The 19,383-nt window shown below is 48.4% G+C and overlaps 1 protein-coding gene across 11 annotated transcripts in view; it reads right to left on the bottom strand.

Annotated features, from left to right (window-relative positions):
• The window catches only part of Snx29 (sorting nexin 29), a 413,834-nt gene that overhangs the window by 109,614 nt on the left and 284,837 nt on the right, over positions 1–19,383 (bottom strand). For all 11 annotated transcript variants that reach the window (XM_087574449.1, XM_087574446.1, NM_001109526.2 and 8 more), the window contains one exon: positions 10,888–11,004. In XM_087574449.1, the coding sequence (XP_087430575.1) occupies positions 10,888–11,004 (117 nt within the window). The remainder of the gene's footprint in view (positions 1–10,887; positions 11,005–19,383) is intronic.

Genomic DNA, 19,383 nt, shown 5'->3' on the forward strand with positions numbered 1-19,383 from the left:
AAAGTGTGTGTACACAGGTTGTTTCAGTCAAGATCATCTGAGAGAGAGAGAGCTGTAACACTGGAATCTTCAGAGAAGCCCCGCCCTCGCTTGGCATTCACACTGGACCAGGATCCTGCTGACTCAACTATTCTGGATTTTGCTTCATCCTCCCCCACCCAGGGCGCATCAATGCCGGAACTCAGCACTGCTCTGCTCCATCCCTCCCTGCCTGGTGTGCAAGCAGTGCCTGAACACCCAGGGGAGAAGTAGACCCTGGCACCACACATCGCACGCTCATGTGCACCAAGAGGCACAGTGTCGTCTGCTGCCAGGGGGATGCTCCACGGTCACAAGTGTCCTTCAGTGGTTGTTTCCTCTGTAGTCACCTCAGAGGGTTGAATGTTGCCACGGAAAGAAAACATCTACATCAGAAACCTCGAAACTTACTAATGTGACCTTACTGCAGAAACAAACTTTGCAGATGTAACAAATAATGTCCCTTCCAGGAAGATGCTGACCTCATTTTTTCTCTTTTGTCAACAAACAGCAAGTGAGTTCTGCTAAAGAAGGCTGCCTGGTGACATGTAACAGCCCCTTGATGATTACACCTCCCAGGGTGGCACACCCCTCTTCTGAACTCGGTGATTGCTGTACAAGGTGTTTTTTGAGACAAGTCAAAGCAGCAAAAAAGAGCTCTGCTAGACAACCACCTGTCCCCACTGTCGTCTAGCAGGCTGAGCAATAGCACAGCCTCACTGTGCTATTCAGAGCTCCCAGAGTTCCTGAGAGGAAGATGCAGGGAAAGGGGGCAGATTACGGTTGCCTGCTGCTTGGCATCCATTTGCTTCCTGGGAAATCATCCCACTGGCTGATTTAACCCATGGATGGACACCAAATAACTCAAGCTAACCAGTGCAGCCGACTCTGCCCACAGAGATGGGTTCTAGGTGGTGTCCTGAGGTAAGCCGACCCTGCCCAAAGAGATGGGTTCTAGGTGGTGTCCTGAGGTAAGCCGACTGCCCACAGAGGTTGGTTCTAGGTGGTGTCCTGAGGTAAGCCGACCCTGCCCAAAGAGATGGGTTCTAGGTGGTGTCCTGAGGTAAGCCGACCCTGCCCAAAGAGATGGGTTCTAGGTGGTGTCCTGAGGTAAGCCGACCCTGCCCAAAGAGATGGGTTCTAGGTGGTGTCCTGAGGTAAGCTGACCCTGCCCAAAGAGATGGGTTCTAGGTGGTGTCCTGAGGTAAGCCGACCCTGCCCACAGAGGTCGGTTCTAGGTGGTGTCCTGAGGTAAGCCGACTCTGCCATACCAGTCCCAGGGCTGCTGTGGTGCCGGGGCTGAGGTCACTCTTTCTCAGTGACACACTGGGCTATTCCAGGCGTTGCCACCATCCACAGAAGGATAAGACAGTTGTGGCAGGGTATGGTGGACAGAGTGATGTGCAGATAGGCTATTTCATGGCCAAGACTCCACAGTTTGTACTTCTCTAAAGCACGGTGCCGGGCTTTGCTGAGGCCTGTCTAGGCTGGTTTCTCTTGGTCTTCCACTGCAGGCATTCTAAGTGATGTGGACACCACAGATCCAGAGATCCTGCCCAGCTTACATTCTATTTTATGTCAGTCTGTAAGTTTTCACAGCAAGGCCAAGGCCTGAAAACAAAAACCCAAAGGAAACAACTCAACCCTCCTTCCAAGAGGAGCACTCTTTCAGGACATAGACCACATCGGCCTTGACTCTTCCAGCGCAGGCGAGTGAAAGACTCAGCTCATTCGTGTAGCACAGGCAGATCAACAAAACGAAACAAGTCTTAATTCCCATCATTCCAGCTGGCACCAGCACCATGGCCCAGTACCCAAGAACCAAGCACTTAGTGTGCCATCCAACTGGATTCTCCAGCCACGCCCTCAGGGGGGCACATCCCAGCTCTGGAGCCCCTGAGATACTCCTTAGTAATTCTGCCTTTTCTTCTTGGACTGCAGAGGGTTTGCTTTATTGATGATACATCCCATTTCTGGGTAGAAATTTTGAAAGACAGGATCTCTTGTTTCTTGAGCTTGTCTAGGTCTGAGTCAAGGAGAATGGAAACCATGGAGCACAGTCCCTACTACCCATAAAGGACAAGCAACGCTGTAGAGACAGAAACATCAGTTTCCCCTTGTGACATTTTGGGACTGTTACTATAGCACAACATAACCTTCCCTGACTAACATATTAGACCCCATTTACAGATGTGAAAACTGAGTCTGAGGAAAGTAAATCATGGATCCTATATCCAACCATGCTACCCAGGATAGAAGAGAGAAACTCTTGACATCAGATGGCATGCCTCAGAGTCTAAGGGACCAGAATCCTTCATCACGCCATCTAACCTGTAGCTTTCAGGGAAGCCTTGGTATGTGCTTATGATATCAAGATCAGAGGCAGAGAGGTTCCATTTTTCATGCCTTCTTCCTCCACAGACTTCTCTATTAAGCTCTGAGTTTTCTATAAGCCACCACAAAACGTTCAAGTTCTTCTGTGACTGATGGATAACTTCTTACCCAAATTAGAAATGGTTTCAACTTAGGTATCAAAGAAATCAGGGGTGGCCAATACTTGCTGCAGTAGCTCCTAACACTTGACAGCAAGGTAAAAGGAAATGACAAGAGCAGCATGGTCAGCTCAAGACTGACACACAGAGCTGGGCTGGTGTCAGCCAAATTCAGTGAGCATGTTCTGGGCATCCAACATGAGGATGCTTGGTAAGAAGTGGAAACTAATAGTCACTTGTTCAATAAATATTTAATAGCCCATAGCAGGTGCCTGGAGCTCAGCCAAGTAGAGAAGAAGTGAATGGAGAGGAGAGAGCCAGTTCTGTGCTGAGTGAAGGTAACTGTCATGAGGACGTGCACCCTGAGAACACAGGCATGCACACAGGCCTGTGGCCTCCCACACGGCGGCTCTGAAGGCATGCTCTGTAAACCTAAACCCCATCTCACGCTCCCTGGTGGGTGGTACCAGTCTTATCTAAAGATGAAGACATCTCTGGGAAACCAAGAGACCTGTTGGTTCCCTCACTTAGTAGTCATGGGCACTTAACTCACCGGGCCTTCCTGTTCTCTGAGGGAAACGGCAATATGTCTGTCTCACAGATTGCTAATACATTATAGCATTTGAAAGGAGGCATGGGACACAAACAGCTTAGCAGAAGCTGTCGGTTGTTGCAGGCAGGGTGTGGTCATCATCCCACTCTTAAGGTTTTATCTATCTCCCAGGGAAGCCAAAGACTTATTGATAAGACTAGTGAGTATAAGAAGAAGCGATGTCAAAACAGAGCAGTACAAGGCAGCTCTAGCCATGGAGGTCTGTCTCCCAGGGTGGGCTTAGCCCTTCAAGGCTGTCCACAAAGCAAGAGATGAAGAAGCCAGCACATATTCATGAACGGAGACAGGAAAGTCTCGGAACAACCTACAGCATAATTAACCCACAGATGTTTAAAATAGGCAAGCATATTTTATATGCATATACATTTAAGTTATGCAATGTATATGCATGAAAGACATCCAGAGCAATGTGAACTGAAGTTTCCATAGCAAGGTCACTGGAAGAGAGGAACCTATGTTCTGCCATCGATTTACTGAAACTCTTTCAGGATATGGTTTTATATTGTGCTGTTTGGAGAAATTTGGCAGTGTTTGAACAGATGAAAGGGTTGAAAAGTGAAGCTTTGCAAACAGGAAGAGCAAGCGCAGATGGCAAAGCTGTGCCAGGGTGGGGAGAGTCCGTCTGTCCTGCCTCGGAAGCTACCAGCTTAACTCTGAACGAACCTAATGTACTTTCCACACTCACTTTCTGTACAAAAGTGTACATGATGCATCACAGCTCCAAAGAATTCTTTTCACATTTCAAAATTAATTAAGTCTCCAGAAAAAAGTTATGGCATATAGGTACCATGATTACACTCTTTGTGACTATAATTTTCTATCTTTAAGTATTCATAAATGCTTTTTAATAAAGGCTTAAGCTTAAAAAAGGCAATTAACCCAGGCTTTCTGGCCAAACCTATAACTCCAGTTACTTAGGAGGCTAAGATATGGTGATCACAAGTTCAAGGCTAGCCTGGGCTACAAAGCAAGCTCAAGGCAAGCTAGCAACGTTGTGAGACCCTGTCTCAGAATGAAAAGTAAACAGAGGGCTGTGAATATAGCTCAGTGAGAAGAATGCTTCCCTTGCAATGCTCGTGGTTCAGTCCTGTCACACACATGCACTCATGCACACACCCACTCACAAACACACACTCACACCCCAATAAGAAAATACCTGCACCCTAGAGGGCATGGGCAGCAAGCACTGGCTGCAAGCTTGGCTCTTACAGGACGGGGGTGGCAACTTGCACTTGGGCATCACATTCATGCTGGCATCAACAGTGATATTTCTCAACAGCAGAACTCAAGAATGCCACTGAATCAGGGAAAAAAAATAAAAACAAGGCAAGCTGGGATCTCAGGTTCTCAAAATCCCTGAACAAGAAGATAGCTCTCCAGTGCCTGGCTGGCATATTTTATTTTATTCTTTAGTATCCGAGAGTGTTCCATTCAAGCTCTGGGTGATAAAATCATCTTGGTGTCCATGCCAAACAACAGCACAGTCAAAGCAGATAAACACACATCAGACAAAACATATTCTGGGGTCAACGCCCTCAAGGACACAGGCTATATCTCCCAGGTCTGTGTGCCCCACACGCCATGAAACTGTGAGTGACCTACTGAAGCATAAACTAGGGCAAGATTCCTCCCTTCGGTCTCTGCTGAGGTCTTTCCCAAGCACAGAGTTGACTCAGCTCTGTGACACTGCATGCCTTGCCAGCAGACATGACTGACTGAAGTGGAAATGCATTTCCCAGGTTCTATACACACAATCTTATGTGGCCAGGACCCACACACCTGCAACACTCAGCGACAACCAGCTCCCATGCTTGGTAATGAGCATGAGAGATTATGAAATGAGAGTTTAACACAGGCTTCAGGAAAGCAAGGGCTGAGCCGGGGGACCCCTTGGTCCAGGGTGTGCTGGTATGCATTCCAAAGTCATGGTACCACGTGGGCAGCTGCCCAGCAACAGGAGAACAAAGCTGTACCTAAGAAGGGGCTTTCATTCCTCAAATGGAGAAATTTATAGAGAGTTCTGCAAGCATTTTTCAGGATGATTTTGGGTCAAAAACTAATGTTCCTCTGCTAAGCTTCTATGTGGGATACACTTTTAGAAGTCTTTCTTAACAGCATTATTCAGAATAATCTGCATGGCAGCAGATGGCTAAAACACACATGCCCAAGCCCAGAATCCAAAGCCTCTTATGACCTAGCTGTGCTGCTCAGAGCTTCGAAGGGACAGCGGCAGACGGTTTGGCACTGTGTCATTAGAGATTTGCCAATGGCCACCGAGCCAAAACGTGAATTTCTTATAAGCTTCCGTCCCTAAGCAGCGTCAACCCTAACAGTCAGGGCCTCTGAAGATTTAAAGGAGCAGAAACAGGCCCACTTTGAAGTGAACCTTATTACAAACTGTGGGATGGGTCTGCCGTCTCTCTCATCTCTGAATTTTAATCATCTTTCCCTCGAATCAGCTAGACATCAACAGTGGAGAGAATGTCCTGTGCAAACTTGGGGTGGTTCGCAGTAGAGATTATCAAACTCTGATGTGGCAGAACAGGAAGCCACTTTTCAGGACAATGGAAGGCCCTGGTGAGTGGTGTTACCATAGCTACTGCAGCTGTGTGGTCATATCCTCATGACACATGCTCAGCGTCCGAGGAGATGCTTATGACGACATGGTGCTCATCACACAAAAGCTCTCAGTCCACAGGGGAAGGGAGATGCTGACATGGAGGGATGAGTCACAGTCACAAGCACTGCCACACAAACACGTGGGTAAGGGCCCGGGCCCCTACAGGGATGGGCAAGGGAGCATTTGCAGAGGGCTTAACAGAGGCTCAGGAAAGGAAACCACACCCCGCCAACACACACACATCATACAAACTTATACATTTGTGTGCACGCGCGCGCGCACACACACACACACACACACACGCACACACACACACGCACACACACACATGCACACACACACACGCACACACACACACACACACACACGCACCATGGAAATGAATCTCAAGAAGAGGAAGGACTTATGGGTTTTCAGTTAAACAGAAGTTACTGCTGTACCACAGAGCCTTGTGAAAGTTTATTAAGAGGAATCAATGAGGAGGAGGACATAAGGAAGGGACAGGGAAGGGGCAGAGGGGACTTGGGCAAAGGGGAGACACAGATAGATGGCAGAGTCAAAGAGAGGTGAACATAGACAGAGAGTGACACACACAGAAAGGTAAAGAAGACAGAGACAGAGAAATTGCAACCGAGGAGAAGATGGACAGACATGGGAAGAGAAAGGTAGGAAGGGAGACAGAAAAACAGGTAAAAAGAAGCACACAGACTTGGAAGCAATAAAGAGAAGGGAGGAAGGGAGGGATAGGAGCAGAAGAAAGGGAGAGCCAGAGAAAAAGCAGAATGAACTCCATGAACTGTTCACTGCTGGTCGATGCCCCCCGGGGGGTCTAGGAATCAGTGTTTGGCCAAACACCCCAGGCAGGAAGGCAATGAATGCCCATCTTATCTTACCCAATGACCTGGGGTCACACATGTGGTCTCATTTTCTTGGGCTCCACAACTCAGAGGCCAGGCCATGTTTTCTGATGAGCCCGGAGGGAATGTAACAGGGACTAGCAGCATAAAGAACTCTCAGAGCTTTTCCACTGCCTTTCTCAGAAAAAGAGTGTGAATTCATTCCTAGAAACCAGGTCCCTGGAGAAGGAACTGAGAACACTGTGTGTGCCCAGGTCTGTGGGCAGCGCACTGGGAGGTCCTGCAGCAAAGGGGACCTCCTTACTGTGCTGCCTTTTACCAAATATTTTTACCTAATAAATATTTTTCCATCAGAGTCCTCCTCACACATAGGAATCACTGTTCTGTTTTTAGGAATGTCTGCTTTCTCCAAGTTGATGCTTCCAAAGAGCCCCTTCTAACTAGCTCCAAGGCAAAACAATCAGTGTGATTAAACCAGCAACGAAAGCTTATAATCTTTTGAAATAAAAACTAAATAAGCAAGAGCAGCAGCAGCAAGCCTTTGCGTGCACACTGCCAGAAGGAGGAAGGAAGGCCAGCAGAGTGCTCGGCACACAGTGGGACCGTTGAGCCGCACCAGAGTCCATGAGAGTCTACACCATCCAGAGTGCTGTACCCAGGATGTGGCTCATCAGAGGCTGCTGGGCCAGAGCAGGAACTGAAGTGTGGACTGAAAGAGTAGGGGAAGCATCATGATGCCTGAGTTTATAAGTGTTATGGTTTGACTGGGAAACAGCCTCGGAGGCCCATGTGTGGAAGGAAGCATTTGCTCCCTGGCTATCTGGAGAAGCTGTGGCACTATGGAGTCTAGCAGGAAAGAGGAGGTCACTGGGTGAGAGAGGGAGCTTGGGGTTTATAGCTCAGACTCTTTCCTTCCTGAATGCCCATGCCATGTAACCAGCCACCTCAAGCTCATACTACCTCAGACACAAGCCTCTCCTGTGCCGCCATGATAGACCATGCCCCTTAACTGTGAGGGACAAGCCCTTTCCTCCTCTCATCCAGGTTATTTAGATTTGTTATTCTAATTCACATGTATAAGTGCTTTCCGTATGCATGTATGTACACTATTAGATTTTTTTGTTCTAACTCACATGTGTGAGTGCTTTCCCATAGGCATGCATGTACACTATGAGCAACTTTGGTGCCCTTAAAGGTCAAAAGGCACCAGATTCCCTAGAACTGGAGCTATGGGTGTTTGTAAACCACTATGTGAATTTGGGGGATAAAACTTGAGTCCTCTGCGAGAGTAACAAGAGCTTTTAACCACTGAGCAATCTCCCTAGCCCATCCAAGTAATTTAACAAAGTACAGAGAAAAGTAACCCATATTGTAAAATAAAAGTTTTTTTTTTTAAACAGAGTCCAAAAGGTTGGCATTTTTAACTGTTAAATAAATTCCATTCTCTAAGATCAGATTGAGCCGTGTCCCTTCTCACTGTAAGCCTGTTTTGTCTTCTGTTGTATGAGGGTCACAACCAGTAACACTGTTAGGAACGCTGGGGAGGGAATGATGCACTCACACTTAAAGGCCACACTTGGGCAGTGTGGAGGTTCGAATAAGCTTGGCTATGGGAACTGGCACTATTAGGAGGTATGGCTTTGTTGGAGGAAGTATGTCACTGTGAAGGCGTGACTTGAAGGATACTAATGCCCCACCCAGTATGGAAGAGACCCTCCTGGCTGCCTGAAGAAGCCAGTCTTCTGCTGGCCTTCAGATCAAATTGTAGAACTCTTGGCTCCTCCTGCACCATGTCTGCCTGGACACTGCCATGTTCCCACATTGATGATAATGGACTGAACCCAATTAAGTGCCCTTTCTAAGAGCTGCTTTGGCCATGGTGTCTCTTCACAGCAATGGAAACCCAGAGACAGGTAGCAAGCACTCTGTTACGGCCCGCTCCTCAGATCTGCAGTTATACTCTGTGCAGTCTTCCTCCTTCACAACAAGAACGAAGCATGGAGGCGGCTCTTTGTAAAAGCTCCACAGTGACACTAGTCATGTACTCATTCAGCATAAAGAACCCACAAAGACACTACCTAAGTTCAAACGGAGGGTATTCTAAGAAATGGGCCACTGTTCACTTCCTGTCTGCCCATGGTCCCCTCTTCAGCCAGTCCTGAAGGCTGGGGCACTCAGGGCATAAAAACAGGAGCATTGTGAAGACCTGTCCTACTCATGGGAGACAGGGTCAGCACCTGTCATGTAGGCCCACCACTCACTGCCCTTTCTTATTCACAGGCTACAGAAGCATCAAGAAGAGGAGCCACCAACCTGATGACGACACAGAGTAACAGGCCTAGGGGCTAACGAGAGGTGGATGCTACCATCATGAGGACAGACAGCAGAGTTTGCAGGACACCTGACAGGAAACAGTCCAACCAGAATCACACCATCAGTGAAATGACACCAATCCCACGCATCTAGACTCAAATATCAGCTTAAGGAAAATGAAAACAGAAAAGCGAGTCACAGCACCACGTAGCAAGTCAGCATAAAATACCAAGATGGAAACAACCCAGTGCTCCCACCAACACTCAAGGGAGAGAGGGGAGGGAGGACCCGAAAGACAAAATGTAGGAACGGCCAGATTCCCAAAGGCAGGATGGTGGACGGCCAAGGCTGAGGAAAGAATAAAGGATTAGTGTTTTACTGCAGGTGGAGAGTCGGTCAGTCTCCAGAGAAGCATGGCGGGGAACAGCTGCACATAGAGGGAAATACAAGCTGAGCTGTCTGCTAAAATGGTTGGATGACTAAGGTACTCTTACCTTCATCTTTAAGTTATAAGAGAGAATCCTATGAGACAATCAATGAATTCTGTGTGAGCCCCATGTGGATCCCAGATTTTAGAAACCTATTTAAAAATGATGTAGCTGGACATCTGAATACTGATACTTGCTGCTGTCGAGGGTTAGTGGACATGAGAGGTAAGGATGGTATAGCATTTACAGTTTCTAACTTTTTAAAAGCGTTTTCCTTTACTTTAAATTTGTCTCTCAAATATTACATCCCAACTGAGTTTCCCTCCATCCCCTCCCACAAGTCTCTCCCCCCCTTACCTCCCCTGTCCCCCAGATCCACCCTACTTCCACCTCCCCTCACAAAAGAGCAGGCCTCCCAGGGACATCAACCAAATACAAAACAAGCTAGAAAAGCATTTTCTTATTTTAGACATATTCAGTAGGGTGGCCAGAGATAAAATACTACTTAGTATTTGACTCAAATAATACAGCAGGGGAAACAGAAAGTGGAATGCTGAAATAGAACTGGCGCCGGCTTGTGAGAGCTTGCGGTGCACACTGCTCCCTGCCGACCTTTGGAACAGGGTGCTTCGTGCGGGAAGTGTTTAATGAAGCTACGGTGCGCATGCGCGGAAGGGCCAGCATCCAAACTCACAGCACCGCAGCTGGAGTTGTTATGAGGCGGGCCAAGCAAACATCCAAGGGACACAACGGATCCGACCACAGGCTGTGCTTCATCAGATACAGAATGACTGAGCCGAGGAAATGACCCAACTAAATCAGCAAGCAGGTCTTAACCAGGGGTGTCTGAGGAGATGGAATTAGAACCCTCTAGTTTAGGGGGCGGGGACCCCAGACTTCACAGGCCAGCCCACAACAACAGTTACATGAGCAGAGATATCAACAGCCTGCACAAAAAGCCTATGACTGACTCTTCCTATATTCAGATGCTCCTCAGACCAAACTACAGAATAAAAACAACCCAAAGTAGGCAATCTAAAGACCCCTACTGGGCTGGAGAGATTGCTCAGTGGTTAAGAGCATTGACTGCTCTTTCAGAGGTCCTGAGTTCAAATCCCAGCAACCACATGGTGGTTCACAACCATCTGTAATGGGATCTGATGCCCTCTTCTGGTGCATCTGAAGACAGCTACAGTGTACTTATATATAGTAAATAAGTAAATCTTTAACAAAAAAGTCTGTTTCCTGACTGTGGAAATCTGTCTGTGCGTCAGAGCACAGACATACAGAGGAAGGCTCTAAGTCAGTTGAGAGCACAGCAGTGTAGAGGGAGCACAGAACATGCCCGTATCAACTGCATGACTATACAGTTGACCAAGTATACAGTCTGCACAGTGCTACCAGGGTGTGTGCTCGTCCGGGTCCTGCACTTCCCTAGATCACCAGCAGGGATGAACTAACTCAGAGTGGACCTGTGGGCAGCAGAAGCCTGGAGGACCCAGAGAGAGCAGGCAGAGGGACGTGTTTGCTGGTGGGGAGCACTCACCGGGCCTCGGAGGTCAATCAGTTCCTGCCTCATTTGGGACACCAGGGCTTCCTTGGCCACCAGGGCCCTGTGTAGACGCTCATTGAACTCAATCAGCTCTCCATGCATCTCGGCTACCTGGAAAGGCAAGCAGGACATCGTCAACCTCAGGTGCGGCCCCATGCATGCTGATCCCCTGCTTCTGGCAGTCTCTCTCCTGCCAGAGACCACAGTACTATGCACCAGCAGTGGCATGCAACCTTCCTTGAGTTGGGTGAGTCTGGCAGTTTATGGTCAGAAGACGACAGTGTTGGACCATTTCAAACCCTAACAACACTTGTACCAAAGGTCGTTTTGTTTGGCAGTCTAAGCTACGCTTGGTGAGAAAGTTCCTGCTGGGGCTGGAGGTATATATAGCTCAGTGGCAGTGCCACTGCCTGCCATGCATGCCACCCTGGTTCAAATCTTAGCAGTGCAAAGATAAATTAACCAACAACGATGATGATGCTCTAGCAAGTGGTACAGTGGGGACAAATGCAATTCCATTCGCTGAGCCCAGGGTTCGAGTGAGAAAACAGAAGTGAGGGGTTGGGGATTTAGTTCAGCGGTAGAGCGCTTGCCTAGCGAGCGCAAGGCCCTGGGTTCGGTCCCCAGCCCCGGAAAAAAAAAAAAAAAAAAAAGAGAGAAAACAGAAGTGAGCTCTTTCCTAAACATGTCGGCACACCCCTCAGCAAGTTCCTTCCTAGCTTTGGCTGCACACACCTCAGCAGGGCACCGCTCCAGTCATCATTGATTCCGTCTGCATCGCAATACGTATTTCTCATGCTCTTAGTCAGCTTCATGTTGAAAGCTTACGGATTGATCCCACCTTCCATAAATAGTACTCTGAACTCAGGAGCTTCAAGAGCCTGTTCCAGGCTGTGTAATGAGCTGCTGGAGGGGAGATGAGAACCCTGGCTGGGTGCTCTGAAACTGCACCAGCCCCACATGGCAAGCTTACAGTGAGCCACAGAAGCTTCCAAACTCAATTATTGAACATGTTTGGCTGGTTCCCAAAGAAACAAAGATAGAGGTGCTATAAGGTAGTTTATAGCCAATGCAAAGCCACTCAAGTATGATTTCTGCACTTTGGTGAACCCTGAGAGGGTGTTCTAAAATGCTGTCCCTGAACCCCTCAGGAAGACGCCTGTGCAAACAGTCTCACGTGGCCTGACCACCGCTGTCCCTGACAGACTCCTCCCATAACTGGATTCACACAGCAGTCACCTCATGTTGGGATTCACATAATGATGCTAAACTATTTGTCACAGGCATTTAACATGACACATAAAATATACATACTGTCAGAAGAGGGACATAAGGCATGGGGGGCACTGAAGGGATGACATGAATCTCACATCAAGGAGAAAAGGGGAGCTCCCCTTTTTCCATTACAAAGATAGAATGTGCAGAAGGAAACACTTCCGGGCTGGGTTGTCAGTATTGCACGTGTGTGTTCACTTACTCTTCTGTACACAGAGCAGAGAACACATCCTGCTCAGTCAATGCTTCCAACTCCTGCTCTGTGCACCCACTGTCCCCAGCCTCGCCACGAATATGAAGCTCGAAGTGCAAACAGCACCAAGGCTGCTTTCAAACAATGCAGTGAGCAAAGCACGGATGGAGACGTCAGTGAGTCTCAGCACCTCTCTTTTCACAGAAAGTAATTTCCCCACTTGCCTTATTCTTAACAAAAGCTTAAGTTACTCCCACATGAAACACACATAATATCACAATAATGTCTGTAGACAGTCCACACGGAAGTCATGTGACCGCCTGCGTCTGCTGGAAGTCAGCTGCACCTGCTGGTGGACTTGCTAACATGCTCCCAAGAAATGAAACGCTTCAGACAGCTGCCACTGTCCTTGCCTAAGGTGCTGCAGGAGTCCGAGTGCTGCAACAATTTCCCACAAATGCTTACAACAGCAACCCACACAGGGCTCCAGGGTGCTCACTGTGAACTGACAAACCCCAGCTCCCTTTTGCAGCCACAGCAGTGGTCTATATCACACAAAGCTTGGTCTTCACTGGGGAATGGCGGGCTGAGGAGCTGGTGCTAACCTGTGAAGGCGAGCTTTCTGTCTCACTGAACGTGTGGGTAGCAGCCAGAAACATATCTATCACAGCACAAGGGAACTACAAGACTGGACTCAGAACAGACACCCTTCCACCTGCTCTGATGAGGCTGACAGTCCCATCGCATACCCTTACCTGCTGTTTGATACCCATAAAGTGTCTACTGGGCCCAGGATAAAATCCATGTTCCCTCTCTCTCTCTCCAACTCCCACTCTTGGTCCCTTACTAACAACACTAGGCCCTGGCAGTCCTCTCTGCTCCACAGTCATGCGCAGACAAAGGAAGTCACCCTACAGACAAAGAGAATGGCTAACCATCACAAAATGGAAACCCAGACTGTCACTTAATTGGGCCACAGTGCTGGTGTGAGGAGATGCCTGTTCATAGGCGGCAGCACTTCTGAGGCAAGGTAAATGCCCAGTGCTGAGAGCCTTCTGTATAGCAAGTCAGGAGACATGGAGAAGGAGTCAGCGAAGGGCAGTTGAAAAGTGCCACAGAAGGGATGCAGACTGCAGTCTGGGCGCTCACTGTCCCTCACTCACGCTGCTGAGTGCCTGCTGGCCAAGTGGTAAATGCTGGAGGGACACACAAGTGTCTCCTTGGATGCTTGGCCAGATGAGCCATGACTATATTTTGGAGGAAGGGGGAGAACGGCAGGAAGCTGAGTTCCCTTCAAGTGGGTGCATGAAGAACAATGGTCTTCAGACACAACAGGGCTATGGGGGAGCTTTTAAATCTGCGAGGATCCCAGAAGCACCGTAATCACCTCACAAGCCACAAAGGATTATGAATTAGGAAAAGCCTCTGGCGTTCCCTTTCACACCACGATGTTTTCTGTCTTGTCACATTCAAATGAATGCCTCACCCTCTTTCAAGTAGCAAAATAGACATTTAAGATGGAGACAAGCCTCAAGTTTCAGTAGCAACTGAAGTTCTTCAGTGCCTCAGGATCCATCTGAGGTGAACTTCAAATGCTGTCTCTTCTGGTCCTATCTGCAGTGGCTGTTGGGAAAACTGGAGTTCTTTGTGAACAGTGCATGACAGCAGACCCAGCCTGACCACTGCCCTGGCAGGTCTGCATTTCAGCCTCTAAGAGGCTTCAGACATCTACTGCCCCTTCCTACAGGGTGGGCAACCTCTCCTTACGGAAAAGACCACTGCAAGCTGATCCACCTCAGTGTCAGTCAGACCAGGCAGGGCAGATATTTGAAGCCATGCCGTGAAAGCCTTTGCAGTGATGGCTGCAGAAATCGTTGAAGTCTAGCAGGAAGCTAACCCCTTTTGTGGTAAGAAATGCGGGTTTGTCTTTCATGGCATGGACTAATAGCCCACGACCAAATTCATCATGGTTACTTGGTAGGTTCCATTCTGAGAAATGCAGATTTACTCCTCCTCACACCCCAGTTGAAATGGGAGGGACCTGGTATGAGCTATGTGGTTTACCTGACAGAGACCTCTAAGACACAGGAGTCAGTAACTGTCATTTCCTGTCTGAACTGCCGCCTCAAGGTCCCCAAGGTCGACCTTCACTCTTCATGGTGCATCCTTATGGGAAATCCACAAGAAAAGATGGCGAGCAGCCTCTCTTTCAGTCCAGGAACACCCATGCCTGGTGGTGTACAAAGCCCAAGCATCCAGAAATATCAAAACAGAGGTAAGGCTGATACTTTCCTCATGGTTTCTGAGAAACTGTTCGAGAGAAAGAAAGCCAGAACAGCCAGGAGCTACAGCCCTCAGCAGAATGCAGGAGGCTCCATGAAGCTGCACGGGTCTGCAGTAGGCAAAGGACCGCCATCTCAGACACAGGAAAGCTCACAGCACCGCCATGCTGCAGCTCCAACCAGATCCACCCCGTCCTCTCCCCTTGCTTGCTGTATAACTTTAGGCTGCTTGCTTTCTCCTCACTGGGGTTCAGTCTTGTTTATAAAACAAGGGAAATCACAACACAAGTTTCAGAAGGCTTGAAAGGTGTTAATCAGTTAATGTTCCAGAAGGCTAAAGTTGGGGCACTTCACAAATGCTGGTTACTGCTCCCCAGCAGTACCCTGGTTCTGTAGGACCAATGCCCTCCATCTCTCTCAGGTCTCCTCTCTCCATCCACTTCCACTGCCAGGCTAAACCTGAACAAGCACTTTAGCGCCCTCCGCCCCCAGTCTCCAGCTGATGCACGGTACTTGTAACAGAGCCTGAGGGGTGGACAATATGTATCTGTGGAGCAAATGAGTCTTTAGAATGGGCTAAATGCCAGAGGGAGCCTGCGAATTACCCAGTGGATGAGCCAGTTAAGGATGGAGCCTCGCTGAGACATGACCAGGGGGCATGGCTATGGATGGCAGCCCCGCCTTCCCTCTTCCCTCCTCCTGATCCACCTGTTCCTCAGGCTGGAAAAGGTTTTCTGTGCTGGAAAGGAGGTGAGGCCCTGCAGAGCTGACAACCATCCCAGGATCCTTAGACATCAATAGGAGCTCTTTGTGAACAAGCCTGGAGTGGCTGGCTGGCTGGCAGAGCTTTTGAAAGGAGAGTCCAGACAAGACTTTTAAAGTAATTCTTGACCCATTTTCACAGGCCTGGCTGAATGTGGTGTTTTATGCTTGTAATGGGCTCTAATCACCACCATTGTGTGGAGCCAGGTAAACTGTGCTGAATTAACAGAAGGGCTCTCCCCTCCCCTCCACTGACCCTCCCAAAACTGTACCTTTAAGAATACTCTCTTTTAGGGCTTGGGGCCTTGAGAAGCAATCACACAGAAGGCCAATGTTGCTGGGCGATCTCTGTGCTCTATAGGAGGGCTTTGAACAGTCCAGGAGGCACACTGTCTATTGGCATGCACAATGCCTGGCTACCCAGCACAGTGCCCTACCCCTGTTTGCAAGCTCTGTGAGACATGGGTCTTAGTGACCACTACTGTAGCAATCCCTATGTGGTTACAGACCTCAGTTCTCTGCCCTGTAGAACAGAAGCAGCACTAGTGGTATCCAGTGTAATTTCTGAGGCCTCAGGGGCTGCCACATGACACAAAAGCACAATCTTCCCTTTTACAGCTCAAATGCAGTCAATAGCTCAACTCTCACAGTTCAAGCTCCATGATCACCACATTGGAAAGGCAAGATGGGATGGTTTTCCAAATAGCCAACATGGAATTTAAATGCAAATAAATGCCTGGTTCTGAATCTGGGACAACACGTGTAGACTGTGCCACGTACCCAAGACCAGCTGTTATTTCTGTTTACTTGAGGACATGACACTTCTGTTTCATCAGCAAAACAGAGATATTCCTACAAATGGACCCTGCAGAATGTGGCAGTCTGAAGTTTTGTCTGCTTAAGCATTGAGCAGGCCTTTTTCCTCAGCAGCATGCACATCCTTCCTTTACAGAAGGCCACCCTACCTCTACATACTTTAATAAAACACAGCAGTACCCAAGCACTACCCTGCTAGGCTGATCTCCTCAGAGAAGCCCACCCAACCTGCTCTCCTCTGTTCTATATTCTCAGCTCTCAGTGCTATAGAAGATGGATTCTATCTACAGAGTCAGAGAACACTGTAAAAGAACACATGTAGTGGCCTGACAAACTCACTGCCCACCCTGGCTCAGATCCAGCACTCCACATTAGACCATCCCAACCCCTATTCTATCTATGAGCTGCTGGACTGCAAGGAGGCATCGATGCACAACCAGACCTGGGAGCACATCATTGCCACTAAAGATGAAAACCTGAAGCATGGTAGTGAATGAAAATGGCGTCGGCCACCCAGCCACAGGACCTAGAAGCAGCTTTGAGGATCTTGAGAGAAAACCACAGAGCTCCTATAGAGCCAGCAGTATCCCTGAAACAAGTGGGAAGAAAAGAAAAGAAAAGGCAGGACCTTTTATGGGAAGATGCTTTTTAAAAAGTGGACTCATGATATTGGAAAGAAAGATTGAGGAACAGAGCCACGTGAGAGGACAGCAAGCTACAGATGTGGAGGAGGGACAGGAATGATACAGGAGCACAGCTGCAGCAAGAACGGGGCATTACTGGTCCTCAGCCTGCAGGCCTGCTGCAACATGCTGGGAGGAGAAGAGCGCAGGGCCATGGCACTGCCCACAGGCTTCAAGTACAACAGTCATGACCCAGGTCTCTTGGGTTGGGAGGAGTGCTATGGTTTGCAGCTCACTTGGATCCTGTCCTTGGACATCCTGCCTAGCTGCAAGATCACCCTGACTCGGGACAACAGCAAGTAGCCAAAACAAGTTTCAGTGACAGCTATTCATGATGCTTCAGAAACCAGAAACCTTGACCTATGCCTATGGCAATGGGTATTTGCATGTAAAAATGTTTAAACTAGAAAAGATATATTGAATAACACTGCCATTTCTAACAGTCTATGACAAATGAATGTGTAATGGAGGGTTGGGAAAGACAGAGGAGCAAAGCAGCACATAGGTGCTGGAGAGAGGCAGAGCCATGTTGATATCTGTGGTCCATGCTGCCACTAGGGGCCACGTCTGAGTCCATGGTCCATGACACTGCCTGAAGTCATGGAACATGTTGGCACTGAAGGCCATGTCTGTGGGCTGTGCTGCCGTCCAGGGCCATGCTGGGGATTGCAGTCCTGCTATAGCGGCTGGGTTGATGCCCATGGGCCAGGTTGGTATCTGTGGCCCGTGTTGCCACAGGGGCAATGATGATGTCCAAGGCCTGTGCTGTTGCTACAGGTTAAGATGGTATCAGTGACCCATGCTACAGCAGAGGCCCCGTTGATGTGAATGTTCTAGATTTCCACCAGAGACCATGGTGAGCTCCGTGGTCCAGGTTGCCACCAGGAGCCATGTCTGGGTCTGTGACTGTATTGGAGCTGAGGTCCATGTTGGTCCATGGCCTGTGTTACCACAAAAGAAAACCATGTGGCTTTCTGTGGTCTGTGCCACTGCCTGAGACCGTGCTGATGACACTAATGGCCATGTAAATTTGAAGGCTTCCTGTTTAGGCTGCTACTTTAAGGGGCAGGTGGTGGGAGGTACAGTTTGTCACAGAAACCTTCCATGTCCCTCTTTCTCAACTATATGTCTGCAATCACTGAACTGATGTCAGGCAAAAGTAACTTCCTTGTTCTTTATGTCAGCAGGAGCATGGGTCAGAGGCTTACACACAGCTTCTGGCAACACAAGCAGCCCCTGCCTGCGGTAGGACCACACAACCGGACTAGGCCCCCAGAGACAGCCAGACCACAGACCACAGAGATCACCATGGCCTCAGGTGGCAGTGCCAATCACTCAGAAAGACAGAAAATAATTACCAGCTAGAAAGCTATGGGGTTTTCCTCATATAAACTGAATTTGTCACTATAAGAATTGTCCGACCTTCTCCCATTCCACAGACACTTATTTTATTGATGGCTAAACTGATGGTATAGGACGGATCCATGGCCCAGATATTCAATCCATTAATACTTCCTTTTCCTTAGCCCAACAGGTGGAACTGGCTGTTTTGATTCATCTATTATAGTTAATTTGTAGACTCTTAAATACCATTTCAGAATCTGCTTATGTTGAAGAGTTATTTCAGACAATAAATTCATACTCATGCACACACTAACCTCCCTGGGTTTATTGCAGGACATAAGCAAGCTGGTGCAGTAACCTGCACTATTTTTACCAGAAGAGAACTGGGGAGGGGTATGCATCTGTGGCTGCAGATGGGTCCACTGAAACACTGGATTCTGGTCTGGTCCCTACAGTCAAGGGCCATCGAGGACAATGGCAGAGAGTGAGGAGACAGTGGTAGTCACTAGAAAAATAGCAAACCTGCATATAAAGGGCAAAAGGCAACATTGGGCTGTCTTAGTTAGGTTTCCATTCCTGGGATGAAATACCATGAGGAAAGAATTTATTCAGATTATATCATAGTCAACCACTGGAGGAAGTCAGGACAAGAACTCAAGCAAGGCTAGAACCTGGAGGCAGGAGCTGGTATGGAGGAGTGCTGCTTACTGGCTCGCTTACTTACCATGGGCTGCTTGGCCTGCTCTCTTATAGAACTCAGGACCACCAGCTCAGGAAATGGTAAGATCCACCACGAGTTGAGCTCTCCCCACTGATCACTAATTGAGGAAATGCCGGATGGCTGGATCTCAGGAGGGCATTTTCTCAGCTGAGGTCCTCCCTCTCTGATGACTCTACCTGTGTCAAGTTGACACACAAGACCAGCCAGTACATAAACATATCATCAGAGGTCAAATCTGCCCATCTGGGATCATGTTAAGGCCTCACAAACCAAGGGAGCCTTATTCTACTAATGACTCTGTGTTTATGAATAGACTGTGGGACTGAAATAAACTGATTCACTCCTCTGGAGAATGGATTGTGTTTAGTTTTTTCTTGGGATTTAAGTCACTTCCTATTTATATAGAACATCATA

Source organism: Rattus norvegicus, chromosome 10 (assembly GCF_021556685.1).
Source record: "Rattus norvegicus strain SHRSP/BbbUtx chromosome 10, alternate assembly SHRSP_T2T, whole genome shotgun sequence".
Lineage (NCBI taxonomy): Eukaryota > Metazoa > Chordata > Mammalia > Rodentia > Muridae > Rattus > Rattus norvegicus.